The sequence below is a fragment of the Thermobia domestica genome, chromosome 4, assembly GCF_964235325.1.
Source record: "Thermobia domestica chromosome 4, izTheDome1.hap1.1, whole genome shotgun sequence".
NCBI classification, from domain to species: domain Eukaryota; kingdom Metazoa; phylum Arthropoda; class Insecta; order Zygentoma; family Lepismatidae; genus Thermobia; species Thermobia domestica.
The window spans coordinates 278039256-278063701 of record NC_137457.1 but is presented as its reverse complement, the minus strand read 5'-3'; the positions used below and the strand labels follow the sequence as shown (position 1 = coordinate 278063701).

The following is a 24446-nucleotide window of genomic DNA, read 5'->3' as shown; positions in this document are numbered from 1 at the left end:
TCATATTGAATTTAGATCCGTCCCGAAATAAATTCCTGAGTACGTGCCTGCCTTTAATTATATAGAAATATTAAAAAGTCAGAGATCGAGGAGCCCCATGGGGTTCTTAGGGTTAATCCAATTACTCTGTAAGTTGAATATTTGGGTAGGCTTGACACTTTATGAGAAACTAACTTCTATAAGTTTTACTATGTATAAATTATTTTACATAGAAAAGTAAAGATAAACACACAACTTTCGGTTCTGCCACACACACACAAAATGAATAAGGAACTATCGCGTTAAGTTTCATTCAAGATATTGTTCAATTTTATTATGGAATATTACAAACAAACTACTTTCCTTTTTTTCTTGCGAACAGTTTGTGTGAGTAGCTAATGTCTGGCTTAAAACCTCTTAACGTTTGGAGAAAGCCAATTGCGCATAAAAGCGACGTTGTCGAACTTCATTTCCTTTCATGTACAACTGTAATGTGAAACGTTTCTTTCGTGAAACACAGATAGGAGAACGAAGTATACGCTTCCAACTGAGAAGGTAAAAGAATACTGCATTAGATTCACTTGTACATGAAGAAAAAAAAATCTTACAATAATGAACCACTGTATATAGAATTATGCTTTTTTGTCCTAATTTAGAAAAGATTTTCTTCTTTCCCCGAAATATACTAACATTCTATGAACATTTTTGAGTGCAAATAACATTTCTTCCAAGCATCGAGTATTAGACAATCTAGCGTAATTTTCATTAGGTATCACAAATGGTGATTCACTCGATCACAATTTATTCGATTCAAGAGTTTAGTGAATGTCAAGACATTGTGTCCTAATTTGCAGTGGCACTTTATTTCAAATATTATTAGGTTGTTCATTATAAAATTAACCAATAACTGGTTGTCTATATGCAGTGATTATTTTTTTATATATCTGTATCTATATGTATATCTCATTCGGACGTTGTCTATTGCTTGTAAAGCTCAATGACAATAAAATATGCTATTCTATTCAAAAAAGATGGCATGCTTTAAACGTCAAAGAGGTTTGAGCCAAACAGTAACGTGTTATATTTGTTCGTAACAAGAGCGGCCAAATTGAAAACTTTTTGGATCTAAATGTTGGGCCATTTTCTCCTACGTAGTGAACTGTCGTTGGTATAAAATAAAAACACATACCAATAAATTTCACACAAATTTTATTTTTTCTTTTCTAAAAAAAAGGACATCACTCCACAGCAAATTATTCATAAACAACTTTTGTTGTTTGTTTTATTTTATCTACATTATGTTTTAAACCTTTTTTACGTACAAGTTTTTTTTGCTGCAAAATATGAAAGGACAAATATAAGCCACAATTTTAGTTTTAATCGTACATAAACTTTTGCAGGTATTGAAAAAAAAAAAGTAATCTTACAAAATAAATACTTTCTTTTCCTCACAAAATTCTGTGAAAAATACTACGTGCAATTTAAATCAATGTATGGGATAAATTACTATTTCAAAAAGATATAATACGAAATTACAGAAATTAATAATAAACATTACGGTAAACACGAAACTTTAGAACATTTTATTATATAACTTAGTAGTAGTAGTACGCTTGTGAAGACATTACCAAAACTCTGGACAGAAAGCAACTGAAGTTTGCCCCCAATAGATTGTGTAAATGTAAGTAAAATGAAACCAGTTATAATTACAGGATATACGTATATGTAACAGTTTTGTTGTCAAATATTAACAGAATTAGATTATGTAGCTAATTTTCTTCTTCTTCTTGAAGCACCACTGAGGTAAATTTCTTTTACAAACTTTTTTCTTTTTTTAAAATCTATGATATCATTTACACGTGACAAAAGCGTCGCTACAACCACAATCACAGTAAGCCTTCAACTTTTTGTAACAATTACGTTTTTTATAATCATTACTTAGTAGCACATATAGTTACCGTACAGAAAATATGATCGCTTTCTTTTAAACTTGGGAATGTTCCAAATTAGTATTCGGTACTTTCCATGGTCATAAAGAAAACTGACATCATCCTTTCAAAGACGGTAAGTTCTACACTCGTATAGCTCTTGTTCTAAAGAATAATTTATTTTAAATGCAACACGTTGTCATACATTATACCTTTTTTTTATGTTTATTAGATATAAAATATGCATACTCAAGCACAGTCATGCAGTGTTGTTGGCTTGTGTCTGCTATTCATATTTCAAATGCAATAAAACACATCATGCTCAGTTCACCATTTTTATGAACATTATTGGGAGACAGTAGTCTGTACCCCAGCAATTGAAACACATTAATTAGATATTCTAAAACTGAATGCAAAATTAATACAATTAAGAAAGAAGACTACCATTTTTTTCATTTTGTTCCACGCCTGATAACTTGACAACAGATTTATACTGAATGTATATCTTAATAAATATGATAGAAGGCCAATGAACTTTGTCGTAAAATCTATGAACATAAATAAATCTGATACTAGTTCTATGTACTTGCTTCACTGATACGATTCGGATTACTTTTAGAAACAGATGAAATTAGTTTGTTTCATGAACAGGTACTGTTCATAAAAATGGTAACTGATACTGGAAATAGAACTCACAAAATGGCGCAGAATTACATAATACTTTTCAAAGCTTTCACTATGTAAAGGAAACAGGTACACTCCTAAAGACAAATTGGGACACTGTTTTCCTTAAGATACTTTCTTTCATTGTTAATTTGCTAAATTAAATTTCTAAATCAATTTTTAGAATCATTATTATTTTTTGTTTATGTTCATCAACTAAACTCAGGAGCCTTTTACTTTAGATACTAATCTTTGTTTCTTGTTTTCTTAAAAAAAATTCAAATCTCTCCAAACAGAAGAGGACGTAAAAAAAAAAAAAAAAAATCCAGGAAGAAACTTCACATTCATTCATTTTTACACACTTACACTATTTATATACAATAATATTCATCTAAACATGATACGAAGAATGTCCCATACATGCGTACGTAATAAGAGAGAGAAAATGGAGTCCTGGGTACCCATAATTCCAACACCATTTTATGTTAGAAATCATAAATAGCCCGAGTGCCCACGAGAAATACAGATCAAAAAACAGGGTTCACATGTGTGTCTGTGTCAATTACAGCCTCAACTCTTTCAGCAGTCTTACAATGAACACGTGACAACTCACAAGAAAGAAAAAAAAAAAAATACATCAGTCTCATTAAGAAAAAAAAAACTGACTTGCATTCCGATCAAAACAAACAAACAAAAAAAAAATAATATAATTTAATTGCTACAGGAAGAAAACCTTAATAAATAATGCAATTTTTCAAGTAATTACACTACAAATACTAGGTGATTTTTATTGAATTCACTTAAATACTTATAACAGCGTACGGCAGGTTATATTTTTCCTCTTCATTCTCCGGCATTTAATGTGCATTCTCTTTACAAAATCCTTTTATATGCTGATATTAACAGAAGCTCATAGTTATTTTATCCCTGTGAAAAAATATATATATGTAGTCATTTAGTGAGGTCATCACTCCACACTTGCCAACATTGTTTTTTAAGGTTTCTTTTGCTGACTAATTTTTATCAATTCACTGTTCTTTTTGAATCGCACTAGTCTGTAGATTGGCGTCATGAACTGGCACTCAAATTTTTCAAGCTGTTACACAAATTCTCTTCCGATGAGCTGACGATGGTCTTCAACAAAATGGTGGTTTCCTTCTGTGGACGCAAGCCACATTCGCCTTCCCATCGTGCTTTGCCGGAAGCATGAGACTGTAAAAAAGTAACAGACAAAAAAATTAAAATCAATTTTCACGCTCCAAACGGTACACATACTTATGATATACATATATATGAACTTGTAAATTTTGTTGTCCGAGAACAAAAATAAAGAAATATGAAAGCTTTACACTTATGCCCAAGCAAAATTATAATATGTAAAAAGATAACGTTCACTTGTACTCTTATAAGTACAATTAAGTAAAACTTATACTGTTTATTGCATGGTACTGTAAGTTCACATAATCTTTTATTATATAGCTTTATTATATATAATCTTTTGAGATATTATATTATACTTTATTGAAATGTTCCGTCACTTGTACCTTATGTACAGTAAGGTCGAAGGAAGGGAATAAACTGAATTAAATTGAACAGGATGATAAGACTCATTTCCTAACTATGAGATGCCGTTTGGTATTTTATCTTCGATTACAATTTAAAACTTAAGCGCGACACACTACTCAAATACACAAAAACATAAAATTCCTACTTTAACTGCTTTATACAAAAAATTAAATTCAAAATATTTCCGACACTACACTTTCTCCATCACACGACGAAAGAAAAACAGTTTTGTAAATTTTGAAAGTAACAAAGTAACACTCGAAACTTAATATTTATTGTAAGGCGTTCCACGCTTTCCTCCTTTCTGAAGCAGATGGATGCCATATCCAAAATGAAGAACGATGAAAAAACTCTTAGAATAAGAATTTAAAAAAAAAAAAAAAAAAAAAAAACTATGTAATGAGATGTTGTATAGAAGAAAGCTGGTTTAAAGCTAGAACATCGTACCCCTAATTAATTTTTGTCAACATTTTCTAAATGATGTAGTTTAGTATAGCTTTTTTTTTTTTTTTTTTTCGGCCACAAAAAGACACTTTCCTACGGTAGACATTCCAAGGATTTACTTACGACAGAGGTGATAACTGTTAGGTCAGTTTGACACGGAAGCATTTATCGTACAATTTCTTGTAGTAAATATCCTATCACCATCACCCTGCCATGTGATGATGATGCCAGCTTTAGTTTCATGTAACGGGGGGGGGGGAGGAGATTTTTTTTGTATACTAACAATATGTTCTATATTACTTGACCTATCTTACAATATATGTCTGGGAGGGGCTATCTTCTATTGCCACCACTGTTACCATATTATATACATATAAACACCAAATGTTATCTATTTCCATGGCATGGCAGCATATCCTACAACATTTCTCTGAGATGGAACATGTTTCATTTCATAAGATTTTTCGCAGCCATTTTTTGGTTCGACTGCAGTAGTGTGGTGTATGAAGAAAGATGAGATACATTGCGCGAGGAAACCGAATTGAAAGGAAGTGTATATATATATATATATATATATATATATATATATATATATATATATATATATATATATATATAAAAAAGACCAAATCTATGATTACTGTATTCTTGCAACAGCAATAACAGCCTTCGCTACCACACATTTCAGTGAGGGAGCCATGATTGCGCACTTCTCTGATGTTTTCTTTATACGTCACGAGCTGACGCTAATCAAAATGCTACCGTGTGAAAGCTCCATACAATAAATGTTTCCGTGTCCTTACTCTTCTTGTACGCTTAATATTGCATTAAAAGTATTAAATATACAATGTTACAGACGACCAACTCACCAAAGTAAGATCTCGTTTCCACACCGTACTGCACCGTCCATCACAAATAGGGCAAGGACGTTCTAAACTATATCCACCGCACTCACTGCAGTCGAGGGACACGTGGTCCTCATGCCAACTCACACCACATCTATAAGAAGAAAAAAATTACAATTCTAATTAGCAAAAATCAAATTAACATTATCATAATTTAAAAATATAAATACTCGTAAGATTCTTGATTTTATCGTACATTACACAGTAATTTCTGATATTTGGAAAATATCTTCAAATCTAGACGTTTCAGAAAGGAGGTGGGTAAAGATCGGCCTTTTCTCGCCTATAATAGTCATAAAAAAAAAAGTAGTGTTCATAAAAGCAATTATATCGTATGAAGTCCAAGCATTAAATGTTATATCTCTGTAAGATACATATGCAAAATATTGCAGCAAGTTACATAAAGAACCCCACAAATCAAAGCATATCTGTTGATATTCTGATAGTTTAGCCGGTTTTCCGAACTTGTAACAATAATTTTAGTACAAGGAGCTTCATCAACCACACTACATGAATGCTTGTCACTAACCTTCTTAACCGAAGTTGTTACGCCAAAAAAGAGGAAGTATAATGGTTTATGAAACGCCTCATACTAAAATAGTTGTTGCAAATTGAAAAAAAAAAAAAGTCTACACTGGCAGAGTATCAACAACCATGTCTTGTTTCATATACATCTTTTTATTTTTTATGATCATTACATAGATGGGAGAAGACCAATCTTTACCCACCACCTCCTCTTCCTCACTGCTATTATTATTATGTTGTAACTATATCATACGACAATCTTTTGATCGATTTTCCAATGAAAATTTTCGAGACCTTCTTTCATCCTTCGTCGCTCCCAAGTGTGACAAACGATGGAAACAACATTGAACTCACATATTTATGGGTCCATAGTTAGTACTTAATAAAACGGACCCCCTCCCCCCGTCACATGTCTTCAAATCGAAAGTTCTGAGAATGCTCGGATATAATTTTGAAAGTATCACCACAATTAGACTTTATATAGTACTTTCGAAGAGGCTGTAACAGTACGCTAAGTTTTAAGTTCTATGGTTTGTATTAGGAGAAAAGAATAGAAAAGAAAAAAAATCCTCTCAGGAGATTACATTCGAAGGACAAATCTAATCACAAAAGTACAATATAAGTAAAATTCAAGTACTCAAGATAACAGCCCTACAAAGAAACTGTTTTTCATCCATTATATGTAGTGATTATTTCTGGGAGTAGCCTGAGGGGAAATTCAGCCCACAATTCTGAGATTCTCCTCCGGATCGTATCTCCGATCTTGTTCAATTTTGGTTACAACTATTTTCGCATGCAGTACTACTCCCCCCCCCCCCATATTGGAAGTCTCTACCCCATGTTTAAAATATTCTGAAATCAGCCTTGATTACATGAAAGCAATCAATTATTTGTGGTCCCAACTTCTTTTCTGTGGAATGTGGCAAACCTGGTCTAATTTGCTATCTAAAACTTGTAGTAGAATCATGCACTGTTACCTTTCATGACTTTTCTTTCTTTCTTTTTTTTCATGAAGCTGTAAATGTGATATTTACCCTTTCACCAGGCTCTTCACTTCTGAATTCGTAAATATCAAAAGAGGCTCGTGAGGGAAGTTACTAGAAAAATTTAATAAGTGTTATTGCTTGAAACTAAGGAAATAAAGATTATCTCGTGTATTAATTGTTGTATTGTCCAACACTTAATGCATAAAGAATTTTTTTTTAAAAGTTTCAATCGAAAAAAAAAATGTAACTTCCTTCACGACCCGCCTAATGTAAGTACTTAAAAATGGTACTTAAAAAAATCAAAATACAAGAACTTACGTGAAACAAGAATTCAACTGCAGCCTCAACTCTTCTATGGACAACACGGCGTCGGTGTTGAAATAGTTGTGAATGTCCTCCAGGGACAGGGTATGCGTCAAGCTTTCTATGCTTTGACTTCGATTACTGCATCCACTACAAGAAAAACATAAAAAATACACAATCAGCAAAAACTTCAAGAACAGATGTTCACGCAGTGCGCATAGCCTATGTAATACTATTATATAATACATCAAGTTCTCAACACAAATTTAAGGAACCAAATTTCAAAAAATGTCCTTCCCTGTGGCACATAATAGTAGATTTAAGATTTTGGACCCTTTAAGAAATAAATTTCCGCATAGTCTCAGTTTCAGGTTATATTGAGTTTACCTTGTTGCAACCATCCGCAGCAGTCATACCAGTAAATTAGCTTATGGAATTCAGGGATTTACTTACACAGTGTGTATATACAAATATTTGTAAAGTCTGAGAAAGGATTGGTGGATTGATTATAGCAAGGTAACAAATTTGGTTTCAGAAAAAAGAATGCGTATTTAGGAAAGTGATTTATAGTTTTCATTCACTAATGTATGTGTACGATAAGAACTTGTAATTTAGTTAGTTAAAACTACCTATCTTCCAAATATTTTAAAAAACAGTTGGTGCCAGTGGTACAGGTATCTAATTTTCATATAACCAAATTTTAGAGCTAACATCGTATAGCCCTGCAGTTAAGAATCACAAACACAAACTAAAATTCATTCGCAAAGTGAAATGCGTCGAAATAGTTCCAACACTAATCTTTAGTGTAATTTATTTGATGAACTGTCAGCGTACAAATATCTACGTACTTCTCGAATAATAAAATTGTATAAGTAAATGATCTTCTGTGATCGAAATTCCGGAGAATCAAAACGCTTGCAAGGCCTAAATCTTAAAATATGACACAGAAATGAAGAACAAGTTTATTTGTGGCGATGGTGATCGTAGAACCAAATTGCTAAGTAGTTGGATAATGACATCAGTAAACCGATGTAGATTTCGATATAACATAAACTGACATCAGAATGATGACCGTGGTGTGGTACTGCTGGTTTTAGGGATCTAGTTCGTTGAACTATGCCACTCAAAGATTCCAAGACATTTTGCACTCTTCTTCCAACTGGCTATGCGTTTTACGAGAATCGAACCCAGGTCAGAAATGAACGCTAGCTACTCATCGAGGCACAAGGAAACTCATGAAAGATTCGTACAATAGTTTCGTGAACCTCGAACCAATATTCTCATTATAACCTATAATAACGCATATACAGTACACTGAAAACTCATGAACGAACTTTTGTCTTTCCTTTCTCTGAAATCTTATAATTTATTGATTTTCCCTTCTCTGAAATATTGATTTCCCTTCCTCTCAACTTGAAGAAATTAAAACCACAATACTCATACTACAAAATCTGCTGTTCAATGGTGCAACGAAAGAATTTTAGGTAGTACCTCAGCCAGCATTCTTTTCCCACGCGCAATCACTTGCAAATACATTAAGTGAATGACTTTTCATTGCTTGGCGTAACGGTATGTAATTGTACACATTTCTCAACACACGGGCCACAGTTACAGTACAAGTTAAGTAGCCCACGCGTCAACGCAGCTGACCCTTTATGAAAAAGCAAACTCATTCCAACTTAGCCTCCTACACCTATAATGACAAGACCATGACATTTTTACATTAGTACCTTTTTTCTTTTTCTTTATATAGATAAATACACTTACCTATGATGCCTTTCCTTATGAAGCTCCATAGGGTGAACACTAGCAACCGACATTGAGGAAGAAACTGCAAAGAAATAAGAAAAAGAAAATTCAATAAAAATCACATCTTTTCACTTAATATAATTCATTAACATGCTGAAAAAATCAGATATCTTGCGCAAACGATGTCTGTCCGACTTTATGCTTTCCCTATAACTAACTGGTTCATATCATAGTGTATGGCTTCATCAGACACTGAACATATTGTAGACAGTGTCTGATAAAGTCAATACATGTTCAGTTAGTTGGTGAAACTGTCACACAGTTATTATTTTAAAATAAACGTTACTGTGTTCAGTAAGTTGCTTTCCCTATCTTTTATTTGCTTTAGGTTCTGCGAGCTTCATCGGAGGAGAGTATCGTGTTACGAAGATTAAATCGATAACTGCTGATTCACATGCTGCGTTTTTTTTTTTTTTTCCCTCACCAATATTCCACTGGATGTACTTCTAAAAATGCACTGCAAAAGTCCTACAAATAAGACTACAAATATGCATTTTATACTTGATTAACGAAGCTTCTAGCAATTTTGAAGTGTATTTTTAGAATTGCATTTAGCGAAATATTGGTGAAGAAAATACCAAATAACCAACATGTGAAATCAATTCTCTTCATAAGGTGAAAGACCCCCTGACGAAGCTTACAGAACTTAAAAGCAAGTGAAATATAGGGACAGGATTAAATCAACCATTTGCGCAACGTATGCGATTTTTTTTCTTTCTCTTGTTATACATAATGTGCGTGAACAATATGGAAATTAACATACCATGGCACAGTCTGCCATACCTTCTCCAACATCCAAAAAACATATAAATTCACGTTTTTAAAATGAACTGATTTCCTTATATAGGCTTATACCAATTGTCTTTAATATTTTTGTTCCCTTTTATATTGAATGGCTTAGATTTTTATTTAGGTTGAAGTTTTTTTTTTTTCATAGCAAAAAACTATGGGATATTAATATAACTGGCTACACTGAAGCGATATATAACCGTCCATCCGGTCATTGTCGCCAAAATGTTCAAGGTCAGAAAAAAAGAACAACTACGTCGCCAAACTCAAAACTGGATGGGTTGCACTTTGCTGTTCTAAACAAAAAGAAAAGGGGGAAAAAAATACAGGTCGACAGCTGTGCTGGAAGCAATTCACGGCGAACAACCTTCGATTGTTATTTTCATAAGAAAGAAAGAAGCCATTATGAAATGCATGCAGGTGCGAATTTAAAAATATACATATCTGCGGGATGTATTTGTATCAATTTCACGTGGGAAAAGTTAACGGAATATAAAAAACGCACTGTCATTTTTAACTAGCTCTCTTTTTAAAAAGCAAATAATGAACCGGTTCAAATATTTATAGCTATCACATTCTTTTAAAAAAAGAAATAAAACTTATCTGCAAAGAAAAACTAGTCGCCTTTTTGGCGCCAGTTTTACTCCCCTTACCCGACCACACCCCTTTGATCATAGTCTTGAGTACACGCGACGAGTGGAAAATCCCCAAGCGCGCCCTTTTCGAGGGTCATTCAACTCAGTTCAACATGCGTAACAGTCAGATCAATCCCTTCAAAAAATAACCGCGCATGCGCAGTGCAATGTAGACTTAAGGTATGGATGGCATGGCCTTGTGCTGTGTCACGGTCAGGGGGAAACCAAACAAATTTAGACTCTCGAAATTGGATCGCGTAGGCGAGTTCCACATTCTGCCATGCAAAAACAGATACTTCCTCGTCTAGCGAATGACCTTTAAAGTACAAGCATCTTTCAATTTTTTTCTTTGTTTATTTAGTTGTAGTGTAACATGGAGGGAAATTCATTAAAAGGCTGGTAGTTTTCAAATTGCGAAACTACGGCATAAAAAGAAATTAAAAACGAGTTATTGCAAATGAGCTTAATGCATCTTACTACTACCTGAATAATGAATACTATGTACGGCTATAACAAATTATAAACCTAGTATTAAAAATAAGCCGGAATTGACTGATGGGGCCCAGCTTGAAACAGGATTCCAATTCAGTACACACATTTATTTACTTATTGATTCCAGTTAGGCCTCGTGGATTGTCTCTGGAAATTTAACAATAAAAACACCACTGAGTTACGGACTGGGTGGCAGTAACCAAGGTAAAAGGAACGACCTCAGCATTCGTCTCGAACTGAGTAAAACTTGAAACTGATTGAGACACCCCCGGTGACGTCATTCCAGGTTTTGCTTGGGAACAATATCTTAAACTCACGGCAAACCCAATGATGCTCGTTTTGATTTCAAAGCAAGAACATTAACCACTAGTTTACTCCGTTTACACGGTGAACACAGATAAATCACGTTAAGTTTAGAAACATTAACATATACCGTAGGTGACATAATAGTGATGCAAAACAGGTTGTTTTCATTTCCAATCATTCATAATGTTGATCTAAAAAATCACAATGTTGGCCTATGTCTTTCACGTGAAACAGCCAATATAAGTGATTAACAGCAGTGAGAAGAGTTCCATTCAAACGCACTACACAATACATTTACAATTTAAGGTGACAGTGGCTCAGTGCTAGCGCGCTCACCTCTGGTTGCACAGAAGTCGCCAGAGGTCAAGTGAATTCGTGGTAGACAACATTGTGTCCAAGAATTTTCTCTGGGTTCTACCGTTTCCTCACGCATTCTCATTCCACTAATTCTTTCATAATCACTCATCTCCTTCAGCCTAAAGAGTATAAACGAGGGACGTAAAAGCGAAAAAAATCAATTTCATTTATAATTTAGGCTAAACCCAAAAACTTACATAGAGTTGCGGAAGAGCTATTTTTGGTACTGACATTTATTGAGAATGTTTAGGCCGTGCATGAACTGGCAATTGTTGGGTATTACCATATGGTATCACTCTTACTTGTATATATTTTATAACTCGAAAACACTACTGGCACCAAAAAAACAATCTGCAAAAATCACGCCAATTCCTCCCCCCCCCCCAAATTATATACATCAGATTTTTGCAAGTTAAAATTCTGGTCCCCTTAACTGTAACTTCTATTTTAAGTAGATCCGCTTTATGATCAAAATAAGTTTAAAAGAAAAGTCTACAAATAAATTTTTCTCATAATATATTACACACACACAAAGTTATTCATGTATTGCCAGTTACCATATGGTGGTTCCATTTTTTTTTTTTTTTTTTCAAAATTCGCAAATATTGAAGAACTAATAGGCATATCTACAATATTTCTCTCTAAGTGCGTACGTCCAAATAAGCTTCTAGTGTAGTAATATTAATTTGCAGTGTGTGGAAATAGATTTTTTTTTTAAAAAAAAAATGCGATATACAATTCACATGTTTGATAAATCACGATCACCAAGAGACAGCATTTGTACATACGACTATCCTTCGTTTATGGCACGTGAACGTAACATATATATTCTGATATAACTGAATGACAATGCATATATTAAGTTTGGTTACGAAACCATTCATTCTCTCTCACACATGACAAATGCACATAGTAGTACTCCATTAATCAAAAACATGCTCTAACGATAATTAGAATTCATTGCGATACCGCAACGATTATGTTGGTTGAACCATCAAGATCAAAAGTTAAATTTCCCGTTTTCAAGTCGCGTTACAACAATATCAAGGCAATCTACTGAAACAGCCTATACTAACATATTGATATAACTGACTAATATACTGAAATAATTTCAATCCACATTTTTTTATATCATACAATCTTTTCTATACGCATTACATGCTTATATGTTCATATTAACTCTTTCATTACTTCACTATTAACAACACGGTACTTAAAAGTGTAAAACGAGCAGTATTGTAAAGAATATTTGTTGTATGCATCAAATAGTAGCGCAAAACGTATCTACAAACTTGTAAATTGTAAATAACTACTGTAAAGAAGTTTTCATTTACATTTTAATTACGACTGCATATTCTGTCATTTGTATTATATTTTCAATATGTTTTCCCTCTAAACTTCAACGATTTTACAGTCTCAAAATTTGGCACGCTTTTTCAGAAAAACATACGATGAAATGGCAAAAGTTTCACGTTTTATAGCAAACTCTCCCAAAGATTTGGAGTTGCTTTGATATATGGCCTAATTTACAAACAACTGGAACACACAAGGCATCGCATATGTTTCGCGGCACTCTGTACATTCCCATGATTAAAATGACAAGTGAATCTCATGAGTTTAAATTACGTATCCGAATTGAATTATTATGTTTGCTCTAGTCTTGCACGTATAAGTTCTAACATTACTAATTTCTAAGATTCTGAAGGAAAAAGAAAACTATTCCATTATTATATATATAACAATACAGTATTTATAAAGATTATACTTTCCACAATTTTCGAATATCCTATTTTTACCGCTAGCCCGCCCTTGTAGCAAAATTTCCGTACACGCCCAGTTCCCGCCGTATCGATCCAACTCATCCCTTCGCCCTAAATTCAAACCCTCGCGTCTAGCCCTGTGTTTTTTCCTCCCTGCACCAGTCTGCCGCCCTACATCCAACTCACTAAACAATTTCAACTCAATACACATAGATTATCCAATATTTTCAATAATTCTTCATTACTAACAGCATGAACATGTAATTCAGTAATGATATACAATACAACAACACTGTCACTACATGAAAACAGAGACAACTTTTCAATACTTTCTATATTATCGTCAGTATTACATAAAAAAAAAATGGAAATATATCCTCCAATCAGCTGATGTCTTGTTTATATAAAATGAAAGCAAAACTCGAACACTTCCTGACCCAGCAGTAAGAAAGAACATTTCACTTCGTGTTAGTAAACACTGAAATATCCAAGGCCTACATTCCGTATGTAGTCCGCTACGCAAAAACCTACTTTCACCCAGACAAGGCTTACACAAACATTTTTTTTCTGAAGTCCTTGCTGAGATTTCACCATTTCATTCCATCGCAATCACAACATACACACAAAAAAATTCCTTCATCCATATGTTACAAAAGTAGCACATGAAATAAGTAAACATACAGTAAACTCGCTTTACGTATTAATATTTCTATTAGCGCAATGGTTGCAGCTATTTTCGATATTCTACATTTAAATTTAATATCGTAGAGCTGAAATAACTAATTCTAGTTAATATCTTTCAACACTTTCCCGCATTCTATGAATATTTGACCAAAATAATATATGTTAACGGAAACCATGCATTACAATTTAAAATATCACAAATTCACAGTTCGATCAGTGAGTTACACATAAAATCACATTCACTTGCAACTTAAAATGATAAAGTATCAACTTACCAGTGTTTCAAACAAATCCACAAAGAAAAAACACTACAACAATTTGTTGTGATCTAGAAACTTAGAATATATCCAATCCACTGTGTTTACGTTTAAGATCTCGCGATATAACACAACCCACAGTCACTAACAAACTGGCAGCAACTGTTTCCGCAGGCGCTCGAAGTTGTTATTATAAACACGAAAGCTTTAGCTTATGGGAATTGAGAGAGGGGAGAAACGAGGATACGAAACAAAAATAACCCACCAATCGCTGCAGCAGTCACAAACCTTGAAATCCTGCAACCAATCCCAGCACACGTCTTGTAGTCATGGTTACCTCGGACTGTTCGATTACCCAACAGTGCCACGTGCTCTTTCGTGTTATGGCGCCAGACAGAAAAGGGGAATATCTGAGGCAGTGGAAGGGGTTTTACTTGCACAGGAGGCGGGGGATGAAAATGTAAATAATGTTGCTGCTTGTAGCCTGTGGCGACATACCATTCAAGAAGAATCTCTTTGCATTGCTGACGTCGTTATCAGTGTTTGTGGTGGAGCTGCTTTTCCCCGTTTGTAACGGATTTTCCCGGATCTCAAGTACACACTGTTTTATTTACAAGGAGTATGTTAACTGAAAACTAGTTATCTATATATTAAAATTTTAATTTGTACTTCCTCTCCATGAATTGGATAATGTAAGACTATAGTTAACAAGGAGAATTTTGCAGATCTTTTTACCTTAAGTCGTACTAAAATAATATATATTTAATTAAAATAAACATGAACAAAAAGAAAAGAAAAACTTATGAAACAGTGTTTGATTTTTGGCAGGGTTACAAAGTTCTTAATTTTATCCCACAAAAAGTCTACTTTCTGAGCATTTTATAAAAAGATTGCTTTTACAAATAATTTTGTTTTACGGTTGTTATTTACTCTTTTTAGTCTTCAATTCTTTGCTTTTAAACCTTAACTTCTTGTGAAAGGAAAGAGTTTCTATCTTTTCCATTAGAGGCGTCACTGGAATAACTAATATGCGTGTCTCAGCTTTCATGATTTAGGAAATACGCCGGTAGATTTCGTAAAATCCTGCAACGGTGTTAATTCAAAATCACAAAATTTTGTGAGATACACATGTTGGTTACTCCACATATTATACTGAAAGATTTCATTTCTTTTCTATTACGAAGGCTATGTGTACATGGTGAAAATTAAATACGTGATCAATTATTTTAGTGCTTATAAAACAAATTTAATTTTAACCACTAACCACTGACGTAGTGGCCTGCTGGAGGGCCTAAGCCGTTCAAATGCCATCTGTTAGTGACTGACTGAACTACGTTCAGCCTAGCAAGAAATACGTCGTCGGCGCATTGCGGCGCCCTACCTCTAACAGGAGTACCAAGAGCTTTCTAGACCTAGTGGCTCTCACGTCTTGTTTTCATGTGACTCCCCAGTTTGCTCACGATGCTGGATGGAAAATAGAATTACATCGTCCGGGAATCGATTTCGGTACCACGCCACCCGATACCGCGAGTCTAACACTAGACCACAGAATCCCAACCAAATTCTATTTTAGTGGTATGAAATTTATTTATACAACAAAATCTTTTCACAATGCAAGAATATTTAAACAGATCTAAAAAAAGAAATCAATAAATTCAAACTATTAGAATTCCTGTTCATTTCTAAGGGGAAAAAATACTCATAGGCTGAAAACCAAGATGACACTGCTAATACTGGCCAAATTCGGTCTATCGTCATTTTTTTTTCTTTCTGAATTGTTTACATAACATCCTACACGGTAGACAACCCGAAAGTCACCAGTGTATATTTGGGTTGCATATTCGTACGGCGCTTTCTACGATATGAACACACTACTAATGTGAGCATTGAATTCAACTTGGAAGAGAGGTTTAGTCTACTTGAAAAGGTGGACGAGTATAATAAAGCTCGTAAAGAACAATAATATTAAGCAGCTCTTGTTAAAGTATGGGTCCATAGGCCAACTCCATTCTAATGATACGAAAAATGGAAAGAGAGGAAAGCTGTTGGAAATAGGTGGTTTTCAAACTAAAATGCGATTTTTCGAATCGCACCAGCCGTTTGGGCTCCACACTAATTAAGTGGCCTTATGCTAAATGAAACAGCAATGTTTGCAGTTCAGCAAGTTATTCAAACAGAATGTAAGGACACGGAAAAGTGATACGGAGAACGTATACGAGGGTAACTCGAAAAAGAAATCGTTTGATTATCAATGACACACACTCGCAGGTACAGAACTTCTATTATACGTACACATTAGAAAAGTACAACATTACATTACTTTTCAACATATTTACCACTCAAATTGAGGAACTTGTCATAATGTTTTACAAGGTTTGAAATTCCTTCTGAAAAAAAAAATCTCATGCCTGGGAATGAAGCCACTGGCTACCAGCATTGTGAAGGACATTGGGCATTGTCATTGTCGAAGCGGTGTGATGCAAGCCACTGTTTCATGTGCCTGAAGAGAGGCAACCGAGTTCATTGCCTGCATGAGTTCATTGCTGACTACAGATGGGCGCCCACTTCTTGCTGCATCAAGCACATCAGTTCGTCCATCTTTAAACATGAGACACCTTCACTCATCACATTTGGTTCGTAAACAACACACAGTTCGCGATGAATCATCGCTGCCGAAAGTCTTTCCGCACTCAGAAATCGTCTGCACTTCACATTTGGCAGGTTTTTCTATTTGAGCGTTCATTTTCAATTGTTATAGCAGACGAGTGAACTGCAACACAATCTTCTTCTTCGTCCTTCTGTTGTTCTCTGTGTACTAAGCTACTGGACACAGTGCACACAGGACTGAAATCGCTCTAGCCGGCCATTTCTCGTCCATGCGCAAATGGAGTTTTTTTTTTAATTGCCCTCGTACATTGATATGAGAGAAAGCCTAGAACGCCTCAAATTCGTTTCCCAACAATGCTATATTGCTGAAACGATGAGGACCCAACGACAACAGCCTGCTGAACTGGCAACATTGCTTGAACTGGCAACGTATGACGCCTTACCAATGTGGAGCCCAAAACGGATGGTTTGATTTGAGAAATTCTACCATTTTTTTTTTTATTTAAAAACCATCTATTTCCAACAACTGTCCTCTCTTTCCATTATTTCGTATCTTTACTCAGAGCGGAATTGTTTTTGGTCCTGGACTTGGCCCTGGACTTTTGATACATCCTGTATATGAGAAAGTTAATATGATTTATTAATACACTGAAATTTTGTATATCATTTTAAAATTAATCAAAACAATAGAAAATCAATGTAGTAAAACTTTTGGAGGAAACAGTTTTTTTTAAATATTTTTTAATGAGGAAAAAGCCGTTAAAAGTATGTCAAAAATATTTCAAGGAGATAGTAGTCGTTGTATTAAGCATTTCTGTAATTGTGTGTTTGTTAAAATTCTTCATTCAATTCATGGTCATTTTGTGCATGTTCTCTGGTTAATGATACGCAAATAAAAATAATTATATAAAAAAAAAACATGTATTGTCACTTAATTGTATATGAATAACAATACTAGTAAGGCCATTGGTTAAAAAAATCCCGCAGATACACAGTGTTCTGATCGTATTTTATTGTTATTGGAACCACGCAGGCTATAGCTGGCATAGATCCAGTGTTGTAACCCTTCACATTTACACAGCTCAATAATCAATCCTCACCAAACTGTGTAGTGCGACAATGATCACTGATCGGAACGGTATATGGTAGGAAATGGATGCAGAATCGCAAACGTCACGGGGGAATAATCGCTACTAATAACCATTAAAAAAATAACAATGCCTTTATATAAAGCATTAAAATTAACATAACTGTTTTGGTGAGGTAATGTGAAGCATTGGCAATAAAACAAAGTATTGGGCGCATAAAACCTTTTGTTCCCAACTTTAGGTCAATGTCTTTAATCATACTGCAGTTTCTTCATTTTATCCTAGCGATACATTTACTTTTATGGGGTGATATGGAGAATTGGCAATAACATTAAAAGCATTGGGTTATAAAACCTTTAGTCCTCAATTTGAGGAAGACTGTCCCAATGCTTTTAGTCTTGTAGCAGTTTCTTAATTTTACCATACCGAAACATTTATTTTGACGGGGGGGAGGAGGTATGAAGAATTAGCAGTAAGATTAAAAGCATTGGGTACATACAGCTTTTAGTCCTCAACCTTAGGATGAGCACCTAATACTTTCAGTCTTACTGTGATTTTATTTTATCTACCGAGAAAATTGTTTTCTTCTTTTCAGTACAGAGTTATTTTTAAAAACATTGTGTTTTTTAAATAATGTGTTATTATTATTGTAAGATATTTTTACATTCAATCAGTTCTTGAGCCCCTAGCGTAAGAGAAAACTAATCAGGAATATATCCTAAATGCTATACTGCACATCCCAGCTCCAAAGCAATTTTGGTTACATAACGATATAGGATATATACTTGCAGTAAGAATATTAAATAACTTAAGTATACAGTAAAACGATGAGCTAGAGCAGCGTTACCCAACCTTTTCCACCTTGCGGCACACTACTGGTGTAACTTGAATTCTCGCGGCACACTTATAGATATTATTATTATTATTATTATTATTATTATTATTATTATTATTATTATTTATAAATATAAAATACCGTAGTATTTTTGTGATTACTGGCCTCCTTCTCACATATCGATCACTGTTTATGGTAAATCATTATTTTTCATTCTAATTTAAAAGTAGAAAACAATTGCAATGAAATATAGGACTCAGGTTTTTAAAAATTCACTTTCTTTTTCGAAAACTGTATCCAACATTTCACCAAGAAGAAAGATCACTGAATAACGAACGAACAAAAAAAAAAAAAAAAAAAAATCTAGTACTTTCATGACACAAATGTAAATAATTTGTATGCATGTTTGCTTTGTAGAAAGGACTGAATGATATTTTAAAACTTCAAGTTACGAAATAGTCTGCAACAATTAAGAAGCAATAATGGTCCTAACAATGATAACAAATACTTTTTTTTTTTTTACAACATAAAAATGTACAGAAAGGTAACACATTATGAAATTTACAATTTATTAACATGGTTAATATACGTTACAACTTTTAAAATAATATATGAAGGTTAGAATTGTTCAATAATATTAGTAATGTAACAACTTTTCAATAATATCTATTAAAATTTACAAGTATAAGTAAAACAAGTTGGTTCACGAAGCAAAATTAATGTGCAACTATCCGTCAACTGTGGACGAATAGTTGATAAACACACCCTCATATCGTGTCCCGGAGTTAACAGTTGTGACCTGTTCTTACACTTGATTGTGTTCTTCGCAAAAAATTCTGCTTCACTTAAGCAGGATGTTGAAAAGAGAATGAAAACTTTTCACAACCCTTGTAGTATTCTCCCCAGAGAGAAATCCAAATGATACCATGACTTGCTGTGAGTGCTGGAGGTTCAAACCTCAGTCATTCCTCACATCAACCAATTCACTTTCTTTCTAGACATTTAATTCTGCTGGCTGTAGGACAAAATGCATAAAAAGGTTCCTAACAGTAATGCATGTACAATAATATTTTTAATTATTTTTTTTTCCATAGTAATGTGAAATTCAAATTAACATTTATTCTTATGTCTTCCAATTTGGTTGACACAGGATTAATAATTTTATTTCGATTTCCTTGCGGCACACGCCGGTTGGGAAACGCTGAGCTAGAGTTTAGAGCTTTATATAGTTATTATGGACGTGTGGGAAATTTAAAGTTGCAAGATTTATAATAAACAAGGAAAAAGAAAATAACGTAATAAAAATGTTATTTAAAAAAAGAGAAAGAAAGAAAACACTTCCTTTCAGAGTTCAACAGAAAGTGGAAAGGCATCAAAGATCAAACCATACGAAATTGATATCAGCACTGTAATAGAATCTTCTATACCGAAAATATGCGAAAAGCTATCTGATTTTCTCCATTCTGCCATCTCGTTCATTATCATAATCACTGTCTCTCTTAGATTTGGAACATAATCGTGGGACGTTAAATTAAAAGATTGCATCTGCACACTTACATTCCATCCCAACCCCTCTACTGAAAATGAAGTGAAATCTCACGTCTCACGGTTATGCCGGCTAGGTTAAAGGAGACGGTGATAATGAGAAACGAAGGAAACGATGGAATGAAGAAAGTGGAAGGAAACGGGAGAACCCCAAGAAAATCCACTCACATGGTGTTTGTCAACTGTAAAGCTCACTTGGCGCGAACTGGGATCGAACCAAAGACCCCATGAACCAGAGGTGAGCACTCTATCGCTCAGCCACCGCGGACCCCACCCCTCTATTGAAACCGGAAGTTATAGAGTACAACTTCCGGTTTGAATATTGAGTTTCTTAGGAATCTACTTTAGTTTCACAATGTGAAAAGAAACCTTTTTTTAATGCTAGCGAATCATTCTAAAAACAGCAGCGAATGACAACAATCAACGATATGGTACCGTATTACACAAACAACCTTTTCTATAGTATGTTTCGTTATAAAGCAAACAGCCTAGATGCTAATGTCCACATTAGAACCACCCAACCAATCAATCAACCTAATGGAGTCCCTGGTGGTTCAGTGGTAGAGCGCTTATCTCTACTGTACGAGGTCCCTCATTCGATCCCTAGCCATGCAAGTTTGTGGTGGACAACATAGTATATAGTGCTCGTTGTTTTTTCTAGGGGTACTCCCGTTTCCTCCCACTTTCTCATTCTACCAATTCTTCCATCATCATTCACTTTAATCACTGTCTTTCCCTTAGCCTAACGGACATAATCGTGGGACGATAAACTCAAAGATTTTATGTTATTAATGAGGTCCCTGGGGGCAGCTTATGATAGTTGGACATTAACATTTTTTATACTATTTTTTTGGAAACTACTATTAGAACATTTTATAGATTACTAGCTCAAGCTGCGCTCTGTACATAGCGCATCATTCACATATGTTGTCATTCCTCACAACATCTGTACATCCTCTTCCTTGTATATAAATTTAGCATCTTAATATATAGATTGTAGAAATATATAGGTACCTAGGTATAAAATAATACCTAAGTAATATTACATAAGTACCTAGGTATAAAATAATAAACCTTTCAGTTTAACACCCCACTCTTATGATCTTAGGGTAAAGGAAAAAAATGAAATGAAATATTTGAGTTTTACGTCCCACGGTTATGCCGGTTAGGCTAAAGGAGACGGTGATGATGAGTAATGAATGAAATGGTGGAATGAAGTAAGTGGGAGGAAACGGGAGAACCCCGAGAAAACCCACGCACACGGGGTTTGTCCACCACAAAGTTCACTTGGCGGGGGCTGCGATCGAAACCGGGACCCCAAGCACACTCTACTACTGAGCCACCGCGGCCCTAGAGTAAAGGAGATAGATAATCAACGAACATGAGTGATTGTAAAATGATTGGTGGAATGGCAATGTGGGAAGGGGAAAACCATGAGAAAATTCACCACAAACCCCCATGGCCAGGAAACAAACCAGAGCCCCCTCATGCCTAACGTAAAGAATAATTCAGTACTAACCAACGAAAAGTGGTAGAGAAGCGTAAACGAGTTAAACAGTAATACGAGTTAGTATGGCATATTTTAAAAGTTACACAACGTGGCAACATTGCTTCCACTTGTCACAACACAACAACAGACGCGATCAGAATTGATGCAATGACTGTGGATGACAATTGCGATTCTAGTTCAGATCTGGTTTCAACCAGATAGATGCCTTTCATACTAGACCAGCTTACGTTCGACATCCTGTCATAGTGGCATCCCTTTTCTTTCCTTCCTGCTTCAATGTTATTAACAAACGACTGTCGAGTTCAATTAAACCGTCATTATTCTCTTTATACAATTCATTTTCTTCCTCCTTCCATCCGCTGGCAACGAAGTACATATCATGCGATGCCAATTCGCGAAAAAAAAAAAAAAATGCTGGACTGGTTTTTAATAATTCAGCCATGCAGTGCACACGTGATAGTTTCGTGGATAGGGCCAAAACGAAACGTAACCATCCTCACTGCCAAAGCCAAGAAAGAAGAAGACCTGCGGGGAAGAATCGTTTTAACTTGTGTCGGGGCGGCTGGAATGAATTTTAAAACAGTAATATAAGCCAATTACGTCAGTGACGGGAAATCGTGGGTTAAGAAAATGTAGAATAGTGAAAGCTTACTTACTACTATGACGATGATTATAATATAAGGGTCTACGTACAAGGTGAAATCTTTTTTTTTTTCTTTAATTTGAAAGCAAAATATCGACAGTGAAAGTAAAATCCTCTTCACCTAAGTAAGAAAGTTTACAACAAACTTACTTTTCTTGTTTCTTTTCTTCATATTATATTTTTGAGAAAATTTGTCGTCACTGCAAGAGATTAAATCAATTCTATCACACGTAGGCCTTACACAAACGCTCACTAAACTTATTGACATACGTTGAAAATGACCCTTAAAGCTAGAAGAGTTTGATGCAAAAACATTGCGGGTTAGGGTACGTACATATCCCCCTCCAGGAAGCAATTCTGTCAACTGTCTTTCTATTTTAAAAGGCCCTATCACTGCGAAATTAAAATACCGCTAATTTTACAGTAATTGTGTGTGATCATCCAATAGATTAAAGATAATCGAAAAGTGGAACAACACCTTCCTAGACAATATTATTTTACGTGAGATACCGTTATCACGACTTACTTATCTGCTTTCGATTTCCAACCATTTAGAAAATCGGCATTTATTTTCGCGTTTCTAAACAACTGCCAACGGAAAGATACTAGGTGACTCGTGATAACGGTAACTCATGCAAAATAACATTGTCTAGGGAGGTCTTGTTCCACTTTTCAATTATCTTTTATCTATTTGAAGATATTCCGTAATTACTGTAAAATTAGCGATATTTTAATTTCGCAGTGATAGAGCCTCTTAACTGCAGCTGTGACAATTCTCACTCACTCTCCTCAAAACTTGATGATTTGGGAGTTCTGTCACTTTTTTGTTTAATTAAATCTACTACATATTAAACGAAGTAATAAGAGATCAGAAAATGCCAACAAATGTTCCACCCTTTCTATCTCTTTTAAAAAAGAATGCTTTTTCAGATCTACAATGTCAACAATATACCTATTAAACGTGTGTCATTCCAAAAAGATCTAGGTGCTGTTTTTGATGAAAAACTCTCCTTTTCGGATCACATCTCTTCGATCTCATCCACAGCTATGAAACCACTTGGTCTACTTTATAGATTTCCTGAAATACAAAGTCTCCCTGCCCTTAAAAGCCTTATAAAACATTGTATTTTACCGATCATTGAATATTGTTCACCTGTATGGAATATGGTAAAACCTACTGATCTGTCACGCATTGACTCAGTCCCAGATCAAAAAATCCCGTCTTATCTTCCGCCCACTGTTCAAAGATAATATTTATACAAGGAATGTTCAAAAATTCTTGTTCATATACAATGAAATTTTTTTCCTTCCATCAAGTCATTTCGTCCATCTATGTTTTAGAGCTGATGCATTTGAAGAAAAAAAAAATGTCAACAAGTCATTGAAACCATTGTTCCAGAGCATGTTTAAAAAACCTGCATCACTTTCGAACTTCTTGCCGTGAACATGGTGCTTTAGCTTGAGTCGCAAATGGAAGTCACTGGGAGGAGGACAGCGGATGCGAAGTAGTCAGGATGTACAAGTAGTTGAAAACCTGCAGCCTCAATTGCTGACATTGTGTGATTACTTATGTGCGCTATCCTGATGCAAGAGGATTTGTCTGCGTAACAAACCTAACTTTTTTTTCCCCCCTTTGATAACTGTCCGTAATTAGGAATTAATTGTGCGTAATAGTGTCTTGTGATCTGTCCGTGTTCGAGATAATCAATGAGAAAAATTCTCTGAGCATCTCCCTACATAACTTTTACCTGCAGATGGTTGAGCTTTGAATTTACAGGGAGGGTGTGATCCTTGATACTGCCACTGCATGCTTTGGTGTTTAACTTCAGG

General features: G+C 34.7%; 1 protein-coding gene across 3 annotated transcripts in view; it reads right to left on the bottom strand.

Annotated features, from left to right (window-relative positions):
* Positions 1–1171: 1171 nt before the first annotated feature.
* Positions 1172–24446, bottom strand: part of Pino (protein pinocchio) — a 489779-nt gene continuing 466504 nt past the window's right edge. For 2 of the 3 annotated variants that reach the window (XM_081755950.1, XM_081755948.1), the window contains exons 3-6: positions 9067–9130; positions 7315–7449; positions 5450–5579; positions 1172–3782 (exon numbers count right to left, since the gene is read on the bottom strand). In XM_081755950.1, coding sequence (XP_081612076.1) covers positions 3639–3782; positions 5450–5579; positions 7315–7449; positions 9067–9130 — 473 coding nt within the window. In that variant the 3' untranslated portion in view covers positions 1172–3638. Of the gene's footprint in view, positions 3783–5449; positions 5580–7314; positions 7450–9066; positions 9131–14676; positions 14735–24446 lie in introns of those variants that run through there. The other variant, XM_081755951.1, reaches the window with a different exon arrangement.